The 20,328-nt window shown below is 43.1% G+C and overlaps 1 protein-coding gene across 1 annotated transcript in view; it reads right to left on the reverse strand.

Moving 5' to 3' along the window:
• The window catches only part of LOC130182387 (rho guanine nucleotide exchange factor TIAM1-like), a 54,967-nt gene extending 35,716 nt beyond the window's left edge, over positions 1–19,251 (reverse strand). The window contains exons 1-3 of the mRNA XM_056397280.1: positions 18,670–19,251; positions 3,058–3,163; positions 501–1,150 (exon numbers count right to left, since the gene is read on the reverse strand). Of these exons, the coding sequence (XP_056253255.1) occupies positions 501–1,143 (643 nt within the window). The 5' untranslated portion in view covers positions 1,144–1,150; positions 3,058–3,163; positions 18,670–19,251. The remainder of the gene's footprint in view (positions 1–500; positions 1,151–3,057; positions 3,164–18,669) is intronic.
• Positions 19,252–20,328: the final 1,077 nt, after the last annotated feature.

A 20,328-nucleotide genomic window follows, 5' to 3' on the forward strand; every position in this document is an offset into this window, starting at 1 on the left:
ACCTTCAGCAGTTAGGTTACCAGCTCCCGCCTGCTGTCATGCTGAGCTCCAGCAGCTCCTGCACAGCCCCAGTTAAACTAACAATCCCATGATCAACGGAACTACGGCAAGTGATGGATGGCGGCTAACCTTCAATCAGCAGACTCTCTCAAATCATTTTTCCCTGCTCGGCAATTTTTCTCAGCTCCCTCCCTCCCATCACCTGTAAAGTGAATCAAATCAAGCCGATCCTCCTGCAAACATGCTCTGATGTACACATATATAGGAACATTTTATTTTCCATCCATCAGTCGCCATTCTCTTGGAAAGCTACAGTGGTGCTTTTTGAGAACTATATAATTCAGAAATTTCAGTATCCACCATTTCAAGACAGGAAATGTAACTTGACTTGATGTTGACAATAGCAATGGATATGCTTCCCAATTACTATGTGAGAAAATTGAATATGTATTCTGTAGGTTTACAATAAATAGTAAATAATTTATGTTTACCATCCTCACCTGCACTGGGCCGTGTGAACTGTTCCTCCTCCTCTTCTTCTCCTCCATCCACCATCTCCTCCGTGCTGGTCAGATGCTCCTGACTCAGGTCAGACAGAGAGAACTCCAGGCTGTCTTCTCTCCACATGTCCGCCGACTTCGACCGCTTCTTTTTAAAGCTCCCTCCCTCCCGGGGGCCCTCAGTCATCCGCTGGAGGTACCTTTCCTCTCCAACAGTGTCTCCCTCCCCCTCCCCCATGGAGTCCTCTCCTCCATCCTGAGCAACAGTGTCCGCCTCTGAGGTTTCGGGAGTTGGCGTGGCCAAGGGGTCATCATCCTGCTGGTAGGACTCCGGCCTCATTGTCATAGCGACGCGCTGTGTCCAGTGAGGGTTGATGCCAAACTCCCCGAACGCATCTGTTGCGTTGAAAGGTTCCAGTCCGTTCTCCGCTAACGACTGTGGGATGCTCGGCGTGCTGGAGGAGCGGGTTGAGGCTTCAGAGTTCCTGTGTTCCTGTTTCACTGAAGAAGAGTGGCGGGAGCGGCGGGTGATCGGCTGCTTGCTGGAGAGACGGAGTGAGCGGGACGTGTGCTTACGGGAGAGTTGTCCCGTCACATCACCGTAGAAACCACTGTCCCCATTCTGACTCTCCACGTTTCCCATGATTCAACTGTGGATGAAGGAAGTAGGTTGTGTGAAACATATACATCTTAGAAATGTTCCCATTATCCCTTAATCTAGACCATGACTAATTCGCGCAAGTTAATAAAGTAGTGACCTAAGTGTTTTACAACTTCTTATTGGTGTGCGCCACATCTGTGCTTTATATCAAACATCTGTATTCATTAACTAGCACACTGATCAATCTGAGGTGCCAGATCCCTCCTTGGTTTAAAACACAGAGTATTACATTCATTAGAAAAAACACATAACAACATGCATCTGCCAGCTGTTTGTAATGCATTTTCTTTTATTTAATTAACTTGTTATACGGGCCAGTGCCTTTGGGGAGGTCAGAGAAACTAACAGAAGAACACACGGCAGCTCTTAAGTGAGAATGAAAGTACTAAGAGGAGGCTGTTCAAAGAAATAACAGATAAAACAACTTGCAGCAACTATCAAAATCCGTCATTTACTGCAGTGGATGCTTGGTCAGATTCAGATATTTACTTTAATCCTATGTAAAGTGGGTTTTGTTAAAAGAAAAAGAAAAGGTTTGTGGAAAAAGAATGTCTTACTCAGCAAAATCAAGAATTGAAAAAAACTACTTAGTTTTAGGATTGGTGCCAAAACTCACGTATTGCATTGGCAGTGTTATCGGAAACCTTCAATACCTAGCTCCTAAGTGGCGCGATGCTTTAAGAGCGAGATATCTTTTGTTGCGTTTTCACAATTCCCCACCGAACTGGGCTGAGTGCTGTTCTGCCTGTGACGAAGTGTGAGCTGGTTAAAGAAAGTTAGAGACTGTTGCCAGTTTGCTTTAAAATCACTGTGAGATACACAGTCTGTTTTCAAATCTTTCAAACCACGCAGCAGGTTGTGCTTTCTAATGGCACTGTCAAAAACATCGAAGGCACTCATCTGCAGTTCTTCCACAGCTCTCTGCTTTGAGATTCAAATTATGATCTAATGGACAAGGAACTATGTTAAATGGGTTGTTTACTTATTCATATTTTACTGAAAAGCAGGTCAATCACTGTGCTGGATGAGTGGGTAACCCATGATGTCCCATTAACTAATGGTGGGATTTCAAAGGTATCCAGGAGCTCTATGAAGGCCATGTAGGGATCAGGGGTCAGGTATCCGCTGAGCTGAGGTGGAAACTCCCAACTCCTTTTTTTTGCTACTTTAACTGACCTGAATGTTCGGACAACACACTCACAGGAAGTAGCACAGTGAATTAAACTTAAGTATTTAGAGAAAATCAAAATCCCACTTCCCCTTTTAGTGGCTACAAAGACTTTTAAAACTTTAAGTGTTTTTTTTTTTCCTCATATGTTTAAAAGCTGCATCGCAATTTAATCATTAAAGTTAAAACTTTAATTAATCTTTGTCTTTGTCACTTGTACTTTATGATCCTACACATTCATGAATCCTTATCATCTTGTTTGACGCAACGACGGATGAACTAATCTCACTGCAGCACTTCTCTCCCTCTGCACTGCTCAAATTATGCATCAGCCATATTCCCAGATGCAGTTAAAATGATCAAAGAAATCTGTTTTTAGCTGCATTCTGTTGATCACAAAGTTATCTCAGCATCTTGCTTCACCTCATGCTCTCTGTTATATAAGCACATGGAGCTGCTGAGTCAACTGCTGTCAGATCAGCTGGTCCTCTGTGAGTCACACATCATCAAACCTACACCATCAGGTTCTCCACGTGGACTCAAACTGCAGAGAGAGAATCTTTCCCAACGAGATAAATTCTGTTTTAACAACTCATTTAATCTTGTATTGAGAACCACAGCCTTTAAAACAAAAACAATATTCAAATTCAAATAAACTGTTAGGATTTTAAAATTCAATACAAACCAAATCACTAATAGACATACTGAAGTGTACAAACTGTGGTTACCTGTGGTTAAGCAGCCGCATCACCAGCATCCCCACCTCACTGTGGTGTTGCCTTTCACCGACTGCACGATCTTGCACACATCCTCAAACGGTGGTGTCAGTCCGCCCTGAGAGGAACAAGAAAAGAGAGAAGTGTTTCAGCGGAGCTCTCACAACTTCAAAGTGACCCAATGTGTCAAATGCACAGAGAGGAGGAGAGAGACGACGGGAAGAGGAAGGTGCTTCTGCAGGAGGATCTGCCAGGTATGTTACATAAAGCGGGTGAAGTAAAGTTGAAAGTAAAGCTGTGAAGCGCAGCGGAGGGGGAATGTATAGGATGAGAGACAGCATACAGGAGGAAAGGGAATAAGGGACACTTGGGTCAGTAAGCCTGGTGTTCAGATAATGCAAGGAGGCAAAAAAAAAACAAAACAACAAAAAGACAAAACAAGAAATGCATATTCAAATGCACACATACATACAAACTCACTGATCATCAGAAACAAAGCACAGAGGTACAGTCTGAGCCTGAGGGGCGAGAAAAAAAAAAAAAAAAAAAAAACTCACAAACAACCGTATTTTCTTTGAACTGCACCCTGAAACTCTCTGCCAACCAGAAACCACACAGGCATGTACAGGCATGTGCACAAAACATTTTGGGAAAACACCCCTTGTTTCCCTGTAGACAAAGAGATTCGTGCACACACGCACACACATACACACTCACACACTGTAAAATGACAGGAGATGAAAGCAGCTATGCAGTGTGATTTTCTGCTTAAGACTCAATTCAATGATCCTTACCAACACGACCTAATTTTCTCTAATACCAGCCCTGAGCTGCTTAGAGTAGACCATGATTTCCATAATGTGCTATGTATAGTGTGGAGGTATGCAAGTTCAAGCATGCTTGCTAGCGTGTAGATCTGCACATATTTTCAGTTCATAAACCAGATGAAAATTATTAATTTGGATGTATGATCCCTCTCGGTCAGCTAGCGTAAGCATTTAGAGGCCCCTGGCAGATTAGCTGGGAGACTGACTGCTGCCCACAGTGCTGCAAACACTATTGTCAGATTAGTTTGGGTTTTGATAAGGAGGGAAATTATGTAAAAGGAATAATTTCGCTGCCGTGTGAAAACAAAGACAAATCTGTTGCAAAGCAGATGTCAATCAGCACAAGGTCTGTCATTTTAACTAGACATTTCTGTTTTAGCCTCATCAGTTTGTTCCCTCAGGGCTACAAGACTGGTCTAACGTTACTGCCACCAAACTTTGACTGCAGTGGCTGTGTTTTTAAATCAGATCAGATTGTTCACAGAAATACACAGAGATGAAAGTGCAGAAAAAGTGAAGCAGAAAAGGACAATAAGAGAATTGCTGCGCAGCGTCTCGTTTCACCGGTCAGCTCTGACGTTGCGCCATGCCAGCATGTGTGTGTTCATGTATTTTAAACATAGCCACTGTAGCACATTTCACCCCAGCTGTGGGAAGCGGTTACATAAGCTAAACTTGACCCTGATACTTCTCCTCCTCCTCCTCTGTTCGTCCTAACACTCCAGTCTTTATTATTTCTCATCCGTCCTCCATCCCATCCGGCCTGATGAGATTCATCCCAGCCCACATGCTGGACACCCACCCCACCCCACCCCACCCCACCCCCCCCACCCCACCCCCCACCCCCACCCGCAAAACAAACAAAGACACACACATTATCCTCCACACATAATGCTTGACAGGTGCTGGATATTCATTTTGGAGCTGGTCCTGCTTTCCTGTTAAATTTGGCATCAGTTTACTTTGGTGATAATTAAATTTGTGCAACAAATATTGGTTATTTAGTACCTCAACTCAGTAACTCAGTAACTCAAGACATGCAGTTCATCTACATGTATATGTCTGTCTGTCTGATTCGGAGGGGCGGAGGTGAAAAACACACACACACATACACACACACACACACACACACACACACACACACAAGCACAAACAAACAAAACCATCCTGCCTAACACAACACAAGGGAAATCAAACCACTGTCTTTCCTGTGGCGGTGTACAGTCTAAAATGTTTAGTCTCTTCGTTTTTCCGCTCCCCGTGCCCCGCAGCAAGGCACGGGAGACGGAGAGGGGGTAACGAGGAGAGGGGAGAGAGAGCTCACCGCAAAACCCACGTAGAGCTGAGAGGTGAGGCAGGGCTGAAGGCGAAACACATGAGGAGGGAGGGCGCCGTGGTTGGTAGAGACAGAGGAGGCAAAAACATATGGGGGTACTGAGCTATGAATAGAAGTTTGGTATGGAAAAGTGAGACGGGGGGGAGGAAGAAATGAAGACTGGAAATGAGAGGGAGAGATAGACAGAGTTATTTGGGGGGGGGGGGGGTCCTATTGTTGCCGAGCTTCAAGTGGATAAGTAGACATGTGCTCTGGCTGCCTCTCTTCGGGCTTAATTGAGGGAGGCGAGACAAAAGGGGAAACATAATTATTCACTCTCTTTCTCTCGGTCTCTCGTTCTCGCTCTCATTCTCGCAGTATATTAACACATTGAGAGAGTGTATTAACACAATGGCCTGAGCAACAGCAGCCAAGGCATCATTACCACACAGATATGGCCTCTCATACACAATCACATGCACTGAGAGGGGGGACAAAGAACAATTCAATAAATGTCTTAAATATCAAGTCCCTTCACTTCATATTTATATTTATATTTGATTTTTATTTACTGAATTTATCACCAACAAAATGTTTAAAAAGCAGATTTGTTGTTTTCCATGTGCACAATAGAAAACTCCACCGGCTTCTGGCATATAAGGGGACACAAAGTGAGACGGAGACAGAGCCGAGCGTCGTGCTGGGACTGGAAGTGCCTCTTAACTGCGACGTCAGAAACAACTCTGTACTGGAGCTCTCAAACTCGCGTTGCCACATTGTCACAGCTGCTTTAAAAGACATCTATCACCTAACACGTGAACGCAGACGCTCTCGCCAGCAGGTAGCTTTCTGTGGCATACACTGGAGCACAATAGCATAAAGGCAGACATGCTCCCAGGCACACACACACCTGCACAATCCCTGGAGAAATGCGAGCAGGTTTTTCAGACTCACACACATGCTCTCACACTGTTTGGAAAAATACCAAAGGCCTGTCAGAACAGCCACAGAGCGGGAACACCCTTCTTCCCCCAGCCAATCTTTTCATCTCTGCACCTGTCTCGCAGCTCCGCCCCACATGACACACAGCTCAGCACTCCAGACTGAAACCACACATGACGTGGATGCGCACTACACTGTACGACAATGCTCTGTGAATGGAGCCAAACGAGACCTGTCTCATTGTTGTTTTTTTGTTTTTTTTTAAGCCTGTCATCGTCTACACCACATTGTCGCTGTCGAAATCAGACACAGATTTCACGTTATGACATCACTAAGCACCTGTATTAAATGCCCTTCATTCCCATCATAAATGCACTTCATATAACTAATGTAAAACTGAGGAGCACAGTGAGGATCCCATCCATAAATAAAGCAAGTGTTTAAACAGGTAAAGGTGACACATCTTTCATTTGGTGTAGTGTATGTTTCATTGTGGAAATAAAAGCGTTGAGGTTTTGCTGTTTAACTGATATGTAGTTCATTCATTCATTCATTTGTCCACTTGTTTAAAACCTCGGAGGACACACTGAGGTAGAACCCCTCATTTTCAATGGTGCCGAGGTAAAGACACACAATGAATGCAGACACAATGCAGACAAAATAAAATCAAACAGCAATAAATGAAGAATGCTTTGCAAATAAGGTAGAAGTGACAATGATAAAAGTAAACGTGTAGGAACTGATAAAGAGACAAATAAATGAATAAGAACAATTAAAAATGATGAACTATTAGTCAAGGGTTTTATCCGGGTCCAGGATTTGTGTCATCAGCACGTAACCTATAGTCACTGTGTGTCACACATTACAGGATACGAAAACTCAGAAGAGTCTCACACTAGTTTAAGACTGAATTAATATAATTTCTTATTTCAGATTAACAGCTGTTGATGACAGGATGCATAGCTCTAAAGACTTTTATCATCTCTTAAAATCTTAAAATGTTTCCGGGGACCTCATTGTTAGAATTGAAACATTATTAAGACAATAGTTCTTAGTGCTGTGTTTTATCACTCAGTGTTTTCTCTTTGTCATTCCTGACTTCCCAGTGAGTCTAATGAAAATAACCCAACCTCAGAGAGACACTGAAGGTGCACAACAGTAGTGTCTAGACACTTGTGCAACCAGAGTAGCGCTCAGCTTGACTGGGCTCTCTCTGACCTTTCTCTGCACTCTTGAACCACGACCACCAGCCCCCCCATCAAGCCTCCGAACGCATGAAGCAATCATTGGACTCACCCTTCCCTTAAGCCTTTTTCCCACCCCTTTCACATAACCCACCCTGCTCCTCCTCCCTCTAGGCAGGGAGTGAAGTCGCTGAGGTTAACGCTCTCTCTGGGGGGTAAGCAAAGGAATTCCTGAATGGGGAAAACTTCATTCCTAGCAAGTCAAAATAGAGTACCATGGGAATCCTGGAGAGGGTTTTTTATCAGTAGGTCTCCATGCTCCCTGATTTTGCATGCACACACATGTACACACCTAGAGAAATGCACACAAACGCACACCTGCAAACACGCATGCCTGTACACCGGGGCTTCCTTGTTGTTGTTTACGCTGAGCAAACCTGCTGAAAAAGATAACAAACACACTGTGAATAACATGCGAATCAGGACGAGGTGCAGGAAGGCTCAGTGGTCCAAACAAATAAGGATCAGGGACTTATCCGTTAGTGAGTGTCTGTATGCGCACACCTAGGTGTATGTGTATTGTTCACATTTGAGGAGCAACTGTATTTATCCAGTGCCGAGATAGCAGTCAGCTGCGCTCTGAAATCATCCTATTGTAGAGATAGGAGCGCACACTCCACTGCACTCCCACAGTCCCTCAGAGACGGGACTGTCTCAGACATCACTGGTAGAATTCCCTGGAAGAGGGAGATTAGCTTCTTATTCATCCTTTCGGGATCTGACAAGACACGTGCCACCCCCCCCTCCCCTGCTTAAACACACACATGCACATACACAAACATCGTGCCTGCAAGCATGAGTCTCGGCTGCTGCTTAAATCAAACATTAATTTCTTCTACGTGGTGAGAGACAAAATTATAATTCCTTCCTGAACGACGCTCTCAGAGGAGGGCCGAACATAAAAATGACAGAACAAAGTGGAGAGGGAGGAAAGGAGAGATGATTGTTATTAATTTACGATGGTCCCCTCGTGTAGAAGTGTAAGGTAAGATTTGGGATTGTGGCGATAATAGTAATAACAAAGCAAATTCACTGCCAAGTCCTGTCAAAAAGCGTGCCAAAATGAGAGTGAAAAAAGCAACATGAATAAATAAAAAAATAAAGATAACAGCTTCAAAACAGGGGTAAAGAGATAGTTATGGAGTGCAGCATATCATCTGCAAAATGACATATAAAAGATTGGAGATTTTGGGGTCAGTGTGGCATCTGAGGCTCAAGTCAAAAAATAAATAAATAAAGATAACGGGCAGTCGGATTCAGTGTCGATCAGTTCACGCCACTTTACTCCTCAAGTGTCACTAACCTCATTAAATACGCTCTTCCATCTTTCTAGGAGCTTACGCCGTACGCTCCTTAACTCAGATTTCAGCTGACTGTGTCGGCAGCGCGGTGCAGTCGGGGATTACCATATTTTGAAGAAAAATCCTTCCACCACAAGTCCTCCATTGAGTGAGAGGCCCATGAGAGTCAATGGGTGTGTGTAGCTTTTTGACGCTCCACTCTGAGTTGCTGAGTGAAACTTCAGCAATCACAGGATCCCTGTATGAAACCTCCCATTATGATCTTTCAAGATATATACTTTAGTGCGAGGCTTTTACGCTGTACAATCAGAGTCCTCCATTCTCCCACTTATTCTGAGATGAAGGAGGAGAACAAGGTGTGTCAGTCTAAATGAAATCCTTCCTGAACTTCTCTTGTAGGGTACTACGCCACTTGAAATTCTCTTGTTGATGGAGTATAACTATACAATGCAGCAGGTTGAATGACAAATGTTAAACTATCATCGGCTCCCTCCGTTGCCATTCCTCAATCAGCACCCGCTCGTTCGTCCTGATGAAAACCCTGATTGCACAGACAAGTCATCAAAACCAATCAACTGTATATTGATGCGGTGATTTGCAGTTTCTAATAAGTGAGAGGCAGTTAAAAAAAACGTATTGTTTAATTATTCAGGCAGAGTGGGATAAGACATTGACTGTGCTCCAGATTCAGCTGGTAACCGTAGAAACCCTGCGGGGCAAGATGTAGCCGGGGGGGGAGGAGCGGCTGGGAGTGACGGAATAAGATAGAGAAAGACTTAAAAAAAAAAGAAGAGTAATGTGTGGACGTGGCAGCATATTTGAATTTCTTGAAACGACACGTGGGCAACTGCATGCAACTGCAGGACTTTATCATACAACAGATATCATCCAGTCAGTCTCATCTATCGCCGGTATCAGCCATCAATGTCCATCAATTACAAAGAACAAAGATTCCCTTGGTATTTAATCAGTGCAAAGCTAGGAACTAGAAACCGCAGGTAACTTATTACTAACTCAAAACTTTTCTGACTCTTTCTCAATCTGTCGTGTTTCCTCTACAGTCTTCCTCTCCCACCTATTCTGATTTATCACTGTCGCACTTTAGCACACAGAGGGATCCTGTGCTGTCGGTGTTATTGGATTCTTTGCTGTGATTGTGTTGTGGTGTGTTCAAGTTGCCCTGTTTTTCTATCTAATCCCAGTTGCACTGAGACAAATTCCTTTTAGCTTGGTTGACATGGCAATAAAGTAATGAAGTGGGACAGGACACACTGCTCTAAAGAGCTTTTAATCCTGAAATTATTGAGTAGGACTACAGCATGTTGTACCATCTTGGAAAGGGAATTCCTTCCCATTATTTTAGTCTCTTTTCCCCTAACTCGGGGTGTCAAGGGTGAAAAGTAAGTGTATGGTTGGAAATCTGTTTCAGTGATTTCCATTCTGTCCTAGTAAAGGGCAAAAAAAAACCCCAAACATATTTAATTTTAGAATCAAATATTGACTTAAGAAATGCATGTCAGTTAAACCCTGGCATCACCACAAATCCAGACACTGACACACATAGACACCCTCTGAAAAACACAGACAGGTGTGAATGGAGCCAAATTGGCGGGTAATACTTCCTATTCCACTCTGCAGTCTGAAGAGACGGCGAAATAATAGGGTGGATGGGTGGGCGAGAGAGCGATAAGAGGGTTTTAGGCGAAGGTAGAGTGAGGTGGGAGGTTGACACAGGGGGGATGGGAGGAGAGCGAGCGGTAAGAGGGTCTGAGAAAAAAGAAAAAAGAGAGAGATGATGGTGTTGAAAGGAGGATGAGAGGTTGTTAGAGCGCTGGGGAGCGGATGGAATTGAGTGTTGGGCCACAGGTAGACAGACAAATGATGTGTGCTGAGGTGGAAGGAGACATGAGAGGGAAAGAGGTGGAGTGGTGCTGATAGGTCCTGAGGGGCTGATAGAGATAGATGTTGTGTCGAAGTAGGGCAGATGTGAACAGGCCCGATTTGTTGTCATTAACAATATGACTGGAGTAAGGCTATCTGGAGAGAGCCACTGTCCATGTGAGGCTGTGCTGTGATGTGTGTAGGTATGACCGGATGGTCTCTAAGACAGAAGGAAGAATTGTTGTTTGCTACTATGCTAAACTATGTAAGCACTAATTTATTAATAAAAATATGACATCTTATTAAAGAAAATTATTGATCCCTGCTATATTTTTCTAGAAGAACAAAATGTTTTTCACACAAGTGATGAGATGACTATGATTATCTATTTTTAGAACAGTAGACTGTTTTGAGTTTTGAGTCGTTTATGCATGGTTTACAGTAATAACCGAGGTTTACATGAGCCGAGTTTCCATTGAAATGATGTGCGAGAGTAAATTTAAGAGGAAAATGGAGGGACTGTTTTTTTCTTTAAATATTCCTTTATGGTACACAGAATAAGGATATTAAGGTTTAAATACAGCAACAATGCATTACACAGGTAATAGCTTCCTGTGATTTTAATCAGATCCTTAAGAGTAAAGCAAAGACAGTTAATAAAACACAAAGCAGAACTCTCATCACTTTTTTAATTAGGAAAACTGCTGAGGTCCTGCAAAACCTTTGTAGTACTACCAGGGAGCAAGAGAGAGGCTTCAGCATGACCGCACAAGGACAGGTAAGGAAGGAGGAGAACGTGCAGAGGGTGGAGAAAAAGAAAAGAGATACAAGATATTAAGGGAGGAGGAGAGACACAGGGGAAAAACGAACCTTCACAGTATCAACCATAGAGAGGGAGAGAGAGAGAGAGAGAGAGAGAGAGAGAGAGAGAGAGAGAGAGAGAGAGAGAGAGAGAGAGAGAGAGAGAGAGAGAGAGAGAGGTGAGGAAGCAGGTAATGTTAAGAAAGAAGTTAGTGGCGGGCAGCACAGAGGAGGACTGGAGGGAGAGGGGGAAGGGAGACAGCGGGAGGGCGGGGTGGAAGGGGAAGTTATCTCAGTGCATCCCTGCACCTGAGTCAACAGCAGTGCTCGCAAACAAAGTACCCCCTTGAAGTAGAGATAGGAGACAATGTAAAGCAGTGAGGGATGGGGGTAAGAAATGTTCAGCAAGAATGTGGCAGACAAACGGCAGCTCACTGTGGTGTGTCTATGAGGAGGAGGACACCAAGACAATACAGTGTAGCCCTTTGGTGCACTCTAGATATTACTAGATGTTATTAGAAAGGCTAAAAAGCTTCATACTGGCCTAAAACAAAATAAAAAACATATAAAATAGCTATTGAGAGATGTAGCAGATATCTGACGTTGAAAGAGTTTTACATTTAAACTCAAAGTCTTTGTCAAAGAGCTTGTGAGCTTGATGTACCAATTTGCATCACATAATGTACTTTTCAGCGGATCACATATTTTTGTCAGCTGTTTACCACAAAGAAACTACCCTCCCTCTACCCTTGCTTTTCACTTCTTCATTTGTGCATCTTACACACACACACACCCACACACACATCCTTAAACACAATAAGGTGTGACAGATTCAGAGAATGAGAGAGGACCTACGCCCAGAATGTTGCATCAATCTTCTGCAAATTTCAACAACAACAAACTGCTTCAGGAATCTTACCACACACATCGGGTCAGTTTCCCACACTAAGCTTAGGTCTGGACAAAAACGTAACTCTGTGGAGATCAGAACTGACACTAATAATTATTTCATTACTGATTAACCTGTCATTTTTTGATCAACTGATTCATCATTTAGCAAGATATCAAATTGTTTGTGTTGTACAAAGCTTTGGCAATAGTAGTGAACACCACACATATCCCTAGTTTAGATCTAGGTATAATCTTTTTCAGGAAATACATTGTATGTGTCAACAGACACATTTCAAAACAATAATAATGAGTTTAGCTTAGTAACACACAGCATGCACACTACGACAATATTTGAGTTCTGATTTTTGGCTCCACCAAATTGACAGAAACAAATGCTGTAGAGCTGAAAAGGAGAACAACATATGGAAACAAGTTGCATCCTGTGATGTTGTGTCATATTAGCATATTACCTCCAGGCTGGGATCAACATAAGGCATAATCGGCATTTCCAGAAAGAAAAACTCGGTTTCCCCTTTTTTTTTTCCAAAGCAGTATCTTACTGAGACATTCTGCTACTTAACAGGGTAGGAATTATTCATTTTGCATCATTAAAATGTATGCCAATGAAAGTAAACTCTAGTCACTATACAAGTTATAAAAGTCAGTAAGTCATTATTAAGTCCCTGGCCACATCCACAAAGAGACTCCTCACATTACTATCCTGTAAGATTTCAGCCAGTGTCTGAACGATGTCTTGTGACAAAAACAACGCCATCAATGAGACAAGGATGTCAACAACATGTCAGCGATGCAGCGTCTCTTCAGTGGATGGGGTTGGATCTAGGTCAATGGGTCCATTTCCTGGTAGTTGAGCTCTTGTGCGGACTCGAGCTGGGGGTTATTGTTTAGGCTCTGAGTGGCTACAGTGAATAGAGCCGCCCCTCTCAGTGCATTAGTGACCTGTATAAGCTCCGCACGACTCTCTGACATCTGAGTGCAGGCCTGAGGGGAGTGGACAAAGGCAATCTGACCACACACACATGCACACACATTCAAGTGCCTAAAAGCTAATGCACCACAGGACAATAACAAAAACACACAGTCTAACAGAAACCTTATACAGCATTCACCACAGGGTTTTTTTTTTTATCCCCAAAGAAACTCAATCCAAAAAACAAAAAGAATCCATGCAGCTCTGCCCGTAAGCCTTCATCCTTGCATTTGTTGCTCCAAAACACACACACTTTCAGACATATTCAAATACATATTTGCACATGCACACACTTACAAATGCATACACAGGCTGTTTCAGACCGCCTTGTACAATCCCACTGCATCACTTCCAGGTCAACAAGCAGGAACGTGAAGTGTGACTATGTGATGAGGACTGAGTTGAGGGCCAGGTCGGCATTCTCTTTAACTAACCCTCTTACTAACTGTAACTAATGTAATGTGAGGGTTGAAAGGAAAGATGGAGTGAAGGAGAAGAGGAGAGGAGCGAGGAGACAATGGCTAAGTGGCCTGTTTCCTCTGCTACTTGGACAGAAAAAGACACTCAAAACACACAAAACACTCAGGCAAAGTAGGGGGTGTAAAGATTTCCAAGCAGAGATAAAAAAAAAAAAAAAAAAGATCCCAGGAAGCCAAATCTCCCCAGTGCAAACAAAGCATAAACACAATCTTTGAAGACACTCTTTGCACTCTCACAGTAATTCCTGCCTTAAATCCCTACTCAGCACTTCACACACAACTGTATTTCCACTCTCTCACTCTGAAAGTCTTTTACAACAGCTTCCTGTTCAGTTAACTCGTCTCGTCTCAAAACAGGTCTCCACTTTCCACCAAACCACACTTCCATATCTCAGCTCAGTTTGTGCCACCTTATCATATTGTACTGCTCTAGAATAACAAGTATCAACTTGTTTGCACTGTGTGCATCCTTTGTTTGTGGATCACTCAGTAAACAAAATTACACGTATTCCCCTTCACTGCTTTTTTCTTATGCTATTTTTCTGTATTGAGGGCAGTCTGGAAACATCTGAGGATCTAACCATATCAAATAAGATGTAGATGCATGTACACACAAACACACAGGCCGATGTGGGGGCTGGAACGCAACACTGATCAGAGATAATGGGCAGACATGACAGGGATGGCAATGCTGTCACACCAAGAGCGGAAGGAAGGAGGGATGATGGAGCAAGAGACAGAAAGAGAGAAACAGATAGCAAGAGAGAAAGAGGGAGGGAGCAAAGGAAGGAAGGAACGAAGGAAGGAAAGGAAGAAACTCCCAATTCATCATCAGACGCAGAGGAGACAAAAGGGAGGAAATGAATGAGGGCACATGCCAGCTCACGTCAGCTCTGAGACACCCCTCCCCCGTCTGGACCACTTCTCAATTAGAGGCATTCCCCTTTTGCTTCTCCCACTCCTTTTGCATCATCATCATCATCATCATCTTCCTCTTCTTCTTCTTCTTCTTCTCCTCAGCAGGAGGCTGATGTTAAGGAATCTGGCACAAAGCAAAACATTCTCCACCTGATGTTACGCACTCCCCCAGCTAACAACTCTTGTTGTCCTGTTCGACCAGATGAGCGACATTACAAACGGACGGTAAACACGTCGGTGTGACATAATGTTCACACTGACTCATTCTGCTTCTCTTGTCATGCACATGGTAAAAGCCGAGACCATGGAACAGAGACACACAAACACACTATACACTAAAATAGTTGCTCAAATTAATACCTAAAACATAAATTTCCTTCACATTTTTGTCTGAGGTTTGAACGCTTCTCAATGTCATCTAATTGCGCCTTGTTTGCGATTGTTTAATGGTACCTGACTGGAAAATTGAGCTACATTTGAATGGAAACTTGATTAAGGTTTTCTTGTGACCCATCTTCCCCTGTAGCATGTCAGCCAAAGAGTTTTTCCAACGTTTTATGTGATTAGTTTTCATGGCACCATTGACTTATTCTATCATGAATACTGCAAAGGGATTCCCCCTACTACTGCATACAATACCCTCCACCCTCAGCTGTCAGTTTTGTCTTAGTTTTCCCAAAACAGACATTTAACAATATCCGTCTGGTGCTGGTCTGCAAGTGACAGCAGCGGAGAACGGGGAGAATGAGCGACAGGAACACACACGCACACACTCACAGAGAGAGGACGGACTCACAGAGAACCCCACAGGCGCACAGTCAAACACAAACATTTAAACAGCTTGATTGCATGTGGGGAGATGGGCACTGGGGGCTGCATAAGCCCCATATTTGCTCAACAGCAGAAATAAGTAGACCACTGAGGAAGAGAGGATGAAGTGTTAGCAAAGCAACGGTTAGAAGAAAATGAGACACAAAGATGAGAGAGAGAGAGAGAGAGAGAGAGATCATCCCTTTCATGTTAATTGCATCATCCCTTTATCATGCCCGCCACATGCTCTTCAAACTGCATCTTATGTGCTGCGTCTGTAATCATAAAGAGAGGCTGTTCCTCTGACCTGCCACAAGGTCAGAAGAGTCTTATTCACTGAGGAGGATAAAGATGTGAGAGTATTTGTAGTAAGCTTGAGTTCCATGTTGTTAATGGTGATGATGATGATGATTATTATTTCCATTTATGTAATGTGTTATTTGATGCACGAAAGCGCTATATGAGCTTCACATTAACAGATCAAAGGATAAGTATGATTTAGATATTTGTATTTATAGTATAGATTATACGAAGGGTGCAGAATATGAGTGTGTGATTCATCTATCATCTGCCTTTCAGAAATCTGGTCCCTACAATGTAAACCATCGCACTTCTGGGTTAAGGTAAGGGTTTGAGTTACAGTACTCGTGCAGTAGTTATGGTTTCAGAATGTAAGTGAATGCAACGTCCTTCTCAGAGACAAAAACATGTGCTTGATCGTGGCTGCTGGAGAGGAAGAGGATATGTCTACCTACAGCTGCCCTATAGCTGGGCTGACTTAGCATGGGAGCAGTGTATCAATGTGGGTCAGTACATACACATTCTCACACACAATACAAACATATACACACACACATACACACACACACACACACACACACACGCCCACAAGGCTCACTTAACGGAGCCCCATCCCCCGCTTCACGCTCACACTCTATATTAGCTTACTGTACACAGACGGAGCACATGGTTGCGTGGATGCACACACACTCATATTTGTCCTAAACACACACACAAGACACACTTGCATAGTAAATGGACACACACAAGCATAAACCTGAATGAGCAGTGTGTAACAGTATCTGAGATAATGGCTTTTTCACAGCCCCGAGCTTTCACAAAGTCTTTGTCAATTTTGAAAAAAAAAAAAAAAAGTGCGTGCACGTACACACACGTACATGAACACACGCACACACACACACGCACACACACAAACACACACACCAGTTTTTATCTGTCACTATAAATCCTTTCACGGATCACTTCCTCAAAACACCCTGCCAATATTCAACTTCCTCATGGCGGCAACTGAAGCAGTGAATTGTGGCAAGAAAGATAACATGAAGGAAAGATAAGAGAGAGAGAGAGAGAGAGCGAGAGAGAGAGAGAGAGAGAGAGAGAGAGAGAGAGAACTAGTTTAAATTTGTTTTCTTCTCAAAACAAAACAAACACTAATAATGAGGCTTGATAATAGATTGAGCATCATTCTCAGGCTTGGTTGTGTTTTACAGTCATGGACTCAAAAATGTGTTAAGATTTATTACTGTCTCATCAGGGTTTTGTAAATGACTGTACTTACTCTTATCACTGTGTTATGACTAAATCACAATTAGTTTTGACTTGTTGTATTGTGGATATTTGATGTTACTTGGACTGACTTTTCTTAATGGAGCAAACCAAATGCCCAAGACATCTGTTTGTCTGTTTGTTTGTTTGTTTTCTTCTCTAGAGAGTAGGCGCAAAAGTGAGGGAGGAGAGAGGACAGCAGAGCCTTTGTGCCCTTTGACCTCTCGTAATTCTTCGGCTGTCTGGATGCCTGAAGATGACCCTCTGCACAGCTGAGACCCAACACCTCCACTAATGCAATTATGTGCGCACACACACACACACACACAAGCATTTGAGTGACGGATGCTAAATACATATGAAGTGTTCAGAGGGAGGTAAAAGTGAACACTCACAGACTCCTTTGTTTTTGTATCCCCTCGATCTTACTGTGTCTTAATGGCTACTGTCACTCTGCCAGGTCTTCAGTACCACACTGCCTTTAACTGCTGGTCTCTCAAGACTTTCAGTAGCTCTAAGGTCTCTCTCTTTGTCTGTGTAGTCTTCCTCTATCTGTTCTTTAGCCGTTTCGCCTCTCCTCTGTTAACATTTACACACGACACAGCTCACACTCACACACACACACACACACACACACACACACACCAATGCGTTAATGTCTTCATCAGCTCCAAATCCGTTAGTGTGTGATCCCTCTTTCTTCATTTAGCATTGTGCGCCTTTGATGGCATAACCAGATATTTTGAGGACCGACTTGGATCTTTTTTTTTCTTTTTTTTTTTCTAACAAGCTTTTGAAAACTAATTACTATAAGCACCACTCGAGTTTCTGATCTGGAGTGTAATCTCACTTTATCTCAAGTCATTTCATCTGCCCAGTATTTGTTACGTAAAAGCTCCCAATCAAACATACACACTGCCACAGTACAGTACGTACTACAGTATGCATCACTGTGTTTGCCCTTTGAGCTATGCAGTTTGTTCAATGGCGGGGGGGAAGTCAGGTGCTGCCAGTCCAGAGGGCTGTCAAGGTATTTTGTTATCACCAAATTACTTCAAGTAGCGAACTAGGCAGGGTCCCAGTGAGAGCATTAATGATTGATAAACTTTCACGAACACACACACACACACACACACACACACACACTGCTCCATGAAGGATGGCTATGTGTGCAAGCCTTTTTTTTTTTTGTTGCTGCAGTTCTCATGTATTTATATAAATTCATATGGCTGTGTGTGTGTGTGTGTGTGTGTGTGTGTGTGTGTGTGTGTGTGTAAGAGAGAGAGAGAGAGGGAGCGAGGGGAGACCCAAACACCAAACAGTAGTATACTGTACTAGCAAAGGAGAGGAGCCACACTCACACACAGAGGCACGTTGTGTAAGAAAGCATGCCATCTCACAGAGTACGTTGGAAGACACACACACACACACACACACACAGATACAGAACATATACGACAAAATTTAAACTCCTTACTGTGACTTCATCTCCTTTTCTATATCTCACACAAACATTAAAATTCATATAAACAGTTCACAAATCACCTAAACACACACAACATGAAGCCAGTTACCTTAAACACCCAAACAACTCCATCTGTCCCTGTCCATCACAAAGCTCCCAAAACAACCTCAAAGCAAGAAATGTGTCTCTTTACCTTTACTTGTGCTCCACACCTGTGTGTGTGTGTAACAGTTAATTCCCTGTGGTGGTTAAAACACTGTCAGCACGTGTCCGTTCTGAGAGGAAACAGGGAAATCCTTGCACCGGTAAGACGTCTCCTGCACTCCAGCGCAACGTTGGGACTCTAAACACACACACACACACATACACACACATTACAGCACATACTCACACATGCTGCCTCTTGCACGCCTAGAACAGACTGAGAAGGCTGAGGACAGGAGGGTGTGTGAGCGCTGCCTGAGTCTGAGCCCGCCCTCTTTTCTCTGGCTCTCCCGTACTCTCCAACATGCACTCACCCTGCCCTCCTCCTTCTCTCCGTTCTCTCTCTCTCTCTCTCTCTCTCTCTATCTCTCTCTCCAATTTCACCTCCCCCGGCTTGCCAATTGACTGCCAGCATGTGTGCTGGGTCTGTGCCTCTAAGCCTTTAGATGTCCCAGTCCTCTTTTTAATTGCTGGCTCTCTGGCCTCAAAAGTTCTACACAAACACAAAGACACACAGATAAAGTGGACAAGCACAGTCATGCACAAACATATAAGGATACATGAAAAGACACAAGCCCACTCGCATACAATTAAAATGTAGAGTGATAAAGTAAATTAGGTTGTTTTTTTTTTTTTTTAAGATCATAGATAATACAAACCAACATGGTGAAAACTAAGTGGGTAGGAAATGTCATCTTAAAACGTGTAACTTGTAAGATTTAATACACAAGAAAGAACAGAGACTGTGGCTTCAGTAGAGAGCAGACAAACATGCACAGATGAGTACAAGAAGAATCCATCACTTTCTTATCAATCTTCCACGAGAGCTGCTGTATCTCATGTTTTTTTTTTTGTTGTTTTCCACTCATCCTTGCTTTACTGTTTTATAACCCACCAGGCTTTTAGTAACAGAAGCCTCAAATGAAAAGAATGCGCCCACAAGTGGCAGCCTTTGCTGTTTTTACTATTGTCTCCCACATTCTTGCCTGTCATGATATCACCACCTGTAGGCTTGAAAAGAGGATCTGAGAAGTTTGTAGCCTGCTCCGTCGCTGGCATCACTGCAGCTGTAGCCAGCTTGGATTCACTACAGTTACAATGGACTCCTACAGCGACCCAGTTTTATATCTTAAAATATCAAGATATCCATAGAAACTACTCAAACCTCTCTTGCAGCATAACTGACTACTCCACTGTCCATTCCAGGCTCAGTATGATCGTTCATGTTCTTGCCAACATGCGCTAAAAATATCTCAAAGTCAAATTCACAGCTTCATATTTGCCGCTAGCGTGGTTAGCTGTTTGTCTTTTGCGACCATCAGAACAAAACTTAAGTGCACGTGACAAAGGTGAATGCAAACAGAATCAAGTTACACACGATTTGGAAGTGTCTTTGTAGCAAGACATATTGTCCAATAGTCTGATGTGTTAAACAATATATTTATGTGTTGTGTTTGGAAGAAATTCAATGGCTACAGTCCCAGGATTTAACCTCTGAGAGTTTGGACTCTCACCATGTTTTTTTTCTTTTGTCAGTTGGTGGGAGCTCGGCCCATCACAACACATATTATATAATAAAATTTACTCCATGTATTTCACTTGTAAAATGTTCACACGAGGGAGTGTGAAACAATACTGCACAGCTTCT

The sequence above is a fragment of the Seriola aureovittata genome, chromosome 15 (assembly GCF_021018895.1).
Source record: "Seriola aureovittata isolate HTS-2021-v1 ecotype China chromosome 15, ASM2101889v1, whole genome shotgun sequence".
In the NCBI taxonomy this organism is placed as follows: Eukaryota; Metazoa; Chordata; class Actinopteri; order Carangiformes; family Carangidae; genus Seriola; species Seriola aureovittata.